Source organism: Nicotiana sylvestris, chromosome 2 (assembly GCF_000393655.2).
Source record: "Nicotiana sylvestris chromosome 2, ASM39365v2, whole genome shotgun sequence".
Classification (NCBI taxonomy): Eukaryota; Viridiplantae; Streptophyta; class Magnoliopsida; order Solanales; family Solanaceae; genus Nicotiana; species Nicotiana sylvestris.
The window spans coordinates 33,460,641-33,466,798 of record NC_091058.1 but is presented as its reverse complement, the minus strand read 5'-3'; the positions used below and the strand labels follow the sequence as shown (position 1 = coordinate 33,466,798).

At 35.5% G+C, this 6,158-nt stretch overlaps 1 protein-coding gene across 1 annotated transcript; it reads left to right on the top strand.

The window, feature by feature from the left end:
• The first annotated feature begins 1,029 nt into the window (after window positions 1-1,029).
• On the top strand, window positions 1,030-1,746 carry LOC138884162 (zinc finger BED domain-containing protein RICESLEEPER 2-like). Its single transcript, XM_070165127.1, has one exon. The coding sequence runs from the start codon at window positions 1,030-1,032 to the stop codon at window positions 1,744-1,746; it is 717 nt and encodes a 238-aa protein (XP_070021228.1).
• The last annotated feature ends 4,412 nt before the right edge of the window (window positions 1,747-6,158 follow it).

The window sequence follows — 6,158 nt, the reverse complement described above, 5'->3', positions numbered from 1 at the left end:
TAATGAGTCCAAATATGCCATTGTTATATTTTGAACTTTTGCTTTCTATGTTAGGTAGAGATGTGTACGGAGGTTAATGAGGAGGCTATTGAGGAGTAATGTGATGTTAGTTCGTCAATCCCAACAAAACGAGATAAAAAAATACTTCCGTTGTTTGGAATACTTTTCAAAAATTGCCTCATGCTAGTATTGGTGAAAGGGGCAAAGCGCAATGTAAGATATGTAAGATGATCTATGTAGCAGATTCTAAGTCTGGCACTTCAAATTTGAAGCGACATATTGATGCACACATAAATAATACGCAAGAGCGTAGGTGTGAGCCAATTGATCAAGCAATTTATCGGGAGAAATTGTCTGTGGCTATTCTAAAGCATAATTATCCTTTCAGCTTTGTCGAGCATAAAGGAAATAGGGATATCTATTTGTACTTAAATCCAACTGTCAAAACCATTTCAAGAAACACCGCCAAGTCTGATATTTTGAAAATGTATGATAGGAAAAGAATTTCTAAAAAATGAGCTTGCCGCGATTCCTAGTAGGGTGTGTTTGACTTCGGACATGTGGACTTCTGTAGCATCAAATAACTATATGTGCTTAACTGCTCATTATGTTGATTTGAATTGGATTCTTCAAAAAAGAGTATTGATTTTCCGTCATGTGCCCCCTTCACATTCTGGTTCAGTTTTAGGTACTTTACTAATTGAGTTTATTAAGGAATGAGACATTGAAAAGAAGATCTTTACTCTTACTTTGGATAATGCTAGTTGCAATAGGGGTGTGGTTGATATTTTAAAAGAACATTTATCTTTAAGGCGTTCACTAGTTTGTGATAGAAAGTTCTTTCATGTTCGTTGTGGGAACCACATATTGAATTTAATAGTGAAGGCTGGTTTGGAAAAAGCTAATGCATCTATTGTAAAAATTAGAGAAGGTGTTAAGCATATTAAACATTCGGAAGGATAAATTTTGAAATTTGTGGAATGCATTAAGAATCTTGTGCTACCGTGCTCAAAGAAGCTTCGCCAAGATATGACTATTCGTTGGATTTCTACTTTTCAAATGCTTGAAAGTGCTCTCCTCTACCAGCAAGCTTATATTAAATATAAGTTAGTTGATACTGATTTTAAATATGCTCTTTCTGAGATGGAATGGAAAAGGGTAGAGACGGTTGCTAAGTGTTTGAAGTCATTTTATGATATCACTATATTGTTTTCCGGAAACAAATATCCAACTGCCAATTTGTATCTACCTAATGTATGGAAAATTCAAATGCTGTTAGAGGAAGAAAGAAATAGTAGTGACCTAGTTATGAATGAGATGACTACATTAATATTAAGGAAGTTCAAAAAATATTGGAGGTCTTACAGTAAGATCTTATCACTTGCCATTGTCCTTGATCCTCAATATAAAATGAAGTTTGTGAAATTTTGCTTCTCCAAAATTGATCCTGCGACTGCTGATGCGAAGGTAAAAGTTGTTGAAGATCATTTGCAATTGTTGTTCAAAGAATACTTGGTATCTTCGACCTCAATTTCCTTAATGGAGGAGCATGCTTATGGTAGATGTACCAATGAAGCAAGGGATGAGTTTGAGGAGTTTGATGTGTTTGAGAACCAAGAGTCTGGTAGAGGTAAAACACAATTAGATTTGTACATGGAGGAGCCTAATCTTGATCGTAAAGCAAATCCAGATTTGGATGTGCTTACCTTTTGGATGGAAAATAGACTAAGGTTTTCAGAACATTGATGGCACGAGATGTCTTGAGTATACCTATTACCACTGTTGCCTCAGAGTCTACCTTTAGCATTGGAGGTCGTATTATTGGAAAGTTTCAAAGCTCTATTTTGCCTGCAAATGCAGAGGCAAAGTTGTGTACTAGAGATTGGCTTTGCGAACAAGAAGGTAAATCATTTTATTTATACTATTCTTTTGTTTTGTTCTTTTGTAATAGTGCTCCAATAAATTAATTTTACCTTTTCTTGTTTGCTTTTGTAAGATTGTAGTAAATCAGACACTGATGAGGATGAAATTGCGGTAGACCTGCAGCCGTATCTTGATAAACTTAGTTTACATTGATAGGTAAAGTTGTGTAGAAATAGTTATGGCTAGCTTATGTAAGGAATTTACCCATGTATGGACTATGGAGTAAGCAGAGACAATTGTTGAAGAATGTTTCAGACTTTGTTGCCATGCTTGGGAAAGTTGCATTTGCTATCTAGTCTTCAGTCATATCTTGATATTTCAGTGTTTGTGGTTTATTTATGTCATTTTTAAGCACTAGTTCGACGAGTTTATGGCAGTATCTCTATTATTGTAGAGTTTGAAAAAACAGCAGTTAGGTTGGCTTATTTCATGGCAGTATTTTATTTATGACAGTATCTCTGTTATTGTCAGTTGCTAAAGTTTGAAAAAGGACAAAAAAAAAAGAAGTAACTTTGTATGATAATATTTAGGAGTAATATACTTCATTAACGAAAATATACAGGCTCTTTCCTTGACGAAGTTTGGAATCTATACCAAACTATTGTAATATCAAGTTGGCCATGTCAAAATAAAAAAGATAGAAAACTTATGGTCATTGAATAATTTCCAAATATTCTTGTAACTGAGAAAATATAGAAAATATTTTGATAACAAGTTGATTAAGGTCAGTTTAATTCTAAAATCAGTTTTTAGAGCAGTTTCTCAATCTCACAAGATCGATCTCTTAAAAACTGCATAACACAAAATGGATAAAATGGATCATGCCCATTTTTTACCCAACCCATATTTTACCCAACCCGTATTTTACCCATATTAATATGGACCGGTTGCAATCCAACCCGTTTTTAACCCGCCCAAATCCGACCCAACCCGCCCATTTGGCACCACTACTTGTATGTATATTCTGTAACTAAATGTTGATAGAAACAACCTTTCTACTTTTACTCGGTAAGGTAAAGTCTGTACACATTACCTTAACCAGACTCCACTAAGAAATATACTTTGTTTGTTATTGTTGTAGATGTTGATTGCTCAAATTGAATGTTAAGAACTTTTGTATAAGCTTTACTCATACACATGTTTGCTTAATTATAAATTGATGAAGAGAGAGAGAGAGTGTGTGTTTTAATTTGCTGGCAAACAGTTAGAAATAGAGGGATGACATATCAATTTTGTTATAATATGTTGAAGTGTGTTAGCAGTTTGGAGATGTCACCACAGGACTAAATGTTTGATCATAATCTAGCCCATATTGTTGATTGTGCCCTTGCGCTACCAAGCGAGCTTTAAACCGTTCAATTGAACTATCTGAACATTGTTTTACTCTGTATACCCAACGACAACCAATAGCATTAGCATTTGGAGGAGGCAACACTAACTTCCACGTATTGTTGGTCATGAGGGCATTATATTCTTCAGCAATGGCTTTTCTCCAGTTAGGATCCTTATTAGCTTCCTTGAATGAAGTAGGCTCGGGAGGAATGGATGGTATGTCTTTCTTAGATGTTTCTTGGGATAAGAGATAAGGAAGAACCCGAGGCTTAAGGTTTCCTATTTGAGAACAAGTAACCATATGATGAATTTTTGGAAGAGTAGGAATTGTGTGAGGAGAGTGACGTAATATCGGAGGAGATAATGGAGGGAAACGTATGGTGGCGGAAGTAGAATGATATGGAACATCAACGTTTGAAAAGGAATAAGTACAAGCATGTGTATTAGTGGTTGCACGAGTAGAAGAAGGTAAGAGAGGAGAAGATGTAGTTCGAACATTAGAGGGATAAGGACTTACAAGTCTACTGCGTATAAGAGAAGTAGTAGACTGTATATTTTGAAATTCATAAGAAATAGTACGTAAGAATGAATTATATCTAATTGGAGACAAATATGAAGAAGTTAAAGCTGATGAGGAATCAACACTGAAAGGTGGATAAAATTGTGAACAAGTAGGAGAAGTCCTAGAATCCAGTGGCGGTGAAACTTGAGAAATATTGTTACGCAAATTAGTTGGAGATAAATTAGGAATCTGATTAGAAGTGGAGAAATATTCTTAAACAAATTAGTAGGAGATACATTAGGAATCTGATTAGAAGTAGGAGAAATATTGTCAAGAAGATTAGTTGGAGTTAAACTAGGAATTTGATTAGAAGTTGGAGTATTTTGCGTATGAGATAAAGGGAGAGTCTTAGGGGGTGAAGAGATCGAATGAGATATAGTAGGTAACAGAGGTTGGAAGGTAAACTCTGTTGGAGATTTGAATAAAATATTTGAACACAACAAGAAGAAGTTGGTTGTAAAAGAGTAAGATACAGAAAGGATTCCTCGTCAAATCGAACATGTCGAGAAATATAAACTTTATTTGTTAATGGATCAAGACACCGAAATACTTTATAATTTAATGGATAACCAAGAAAAATACAATGTTTAGAACAAGGACTTAACTTGTTACAAGAGTAATCACTAAGACTCGGATAACATGAGCATCCTAATACACGTAAATGGTCATAGGTAGTAGGCTTGCCAAAGAGAACTTCAAATGGAGTTTTAAATTGAAGTTTAGAAGAGGGAAGTATATTCAAGAGATGGACAACAGTTTGAAGAGCTTCAACCCAAAATTTAGGAGGAAGAAAGGCTTGAAATAGAAGGGTACAGATCGTATTTGCAATAGTGCAATGCATCCGTTCAGCCTTGCCATTTTGTTGATGCGTATATGGACATGAGATACGCAATGATACTCCAGTTTCATCAAGAAAAACACGAAACAAAGAAACTTTAACATATTTAGCACCGCCATCACATTGCAAAGCTTTTATTTTTGTGAAAAATTGAGTTGAGACATAAGAATAAAATGATTTAAATTTTAAAAAAGCTTCTGATTTACGTTTTAAAGGAAACACCCATAGAAATTTTGAATAATCATCAAGAAAGAGAATATAATAACAGAAGCCTGTAAAAGATCAGAAGATGTCCATATATCACTATGTATCAACTCAAATGGGGAAGTCGTGAATGATTGAGATTCCACAAAAGGTAATTTATTGTGCTTGCCAAGTTGGCAAACATTACATAAGAAATCTAATTGTTTGAAAGAACTACAAGAAACTTTATTTTCTCTAACCAATTTAGCAAGAATGGCAAAGCTTGGATAGCCTAATCGTTAATGCCAAAGATTTGGAGAACGTCGCACTGCTACAAGAGCTCGATGAACCGCACCATAAGACAAGGAAGATAATGAATAAAGAGGGCCTTGGCTATTGCACCGTAGAAGAATTTTCTTGGTCTTGAGATCCTTAATAAAAAAACAAAAGGATCAAATTCAATGGTGCAGTTATTATCAGTAGTAAATTTACGAACATTCAGCAAATTACTTGAGAGATTAGGAACAATAAGAATATTTTTAAGAGAAAAAAGGGTAGAAGGAGTAAATATAGTACCATGACCAGTGTATGAAATAGGAAGTTGAGTACCATTGCCTACAACAACTCGATCAGTACCATTGTAAGGGAGAACCGAGGATACATTACCAGGATTTGGGGTCATGTGAGAGGAGGCCCCAGTATCAACATACCAGTGTGCATCGCTAGGCATGGCATAAGAATGAGTTGGAGGTGATTGAAGATCAGAGATAAATTTGTTAGGACCAAGAGATGGACATTCACGAGCTGAATGATTATATTGAAAACAAAGTTGACATTGGACAGTAGCATGCATGTGGGAAGAGGGAAAAGAAGAATAAGAAGCAGGCCCGAGAATGGATGGAGATCGAGGGCGAGGAGAGAGATTTGGAGAAGGGGTAGAAAAATTCTTATAAAACCCAGGATTGTTAAGACCCATACCACGACCACCATTTGAGTTCCGACCCCCATTGTTGTTCCTACCACGACCACGACCATGAGGAGTAGAATGTTGCTTCGCTACAAAAGCAGTAACAGATAAGTCAAGATTAGTGGCAGAGAAATTAGACAATTGAGCCTCATGCAAAGAGAGCAGAGAATGCGTATCTGTAAAAGATGGGACTGTGATTCTAGTAGAAATGGAAGTACTAACTGGCATGTAATCAGAAGGAAGGACAGGCAAAATTTGAAGAACAAGATCTGTTTCTAAAATTGGATTACCAATGGAGTTCAGAGAATCTGCAATTGTTTTAAGCCGATGCACATAGTCATTGATTGAAAGAT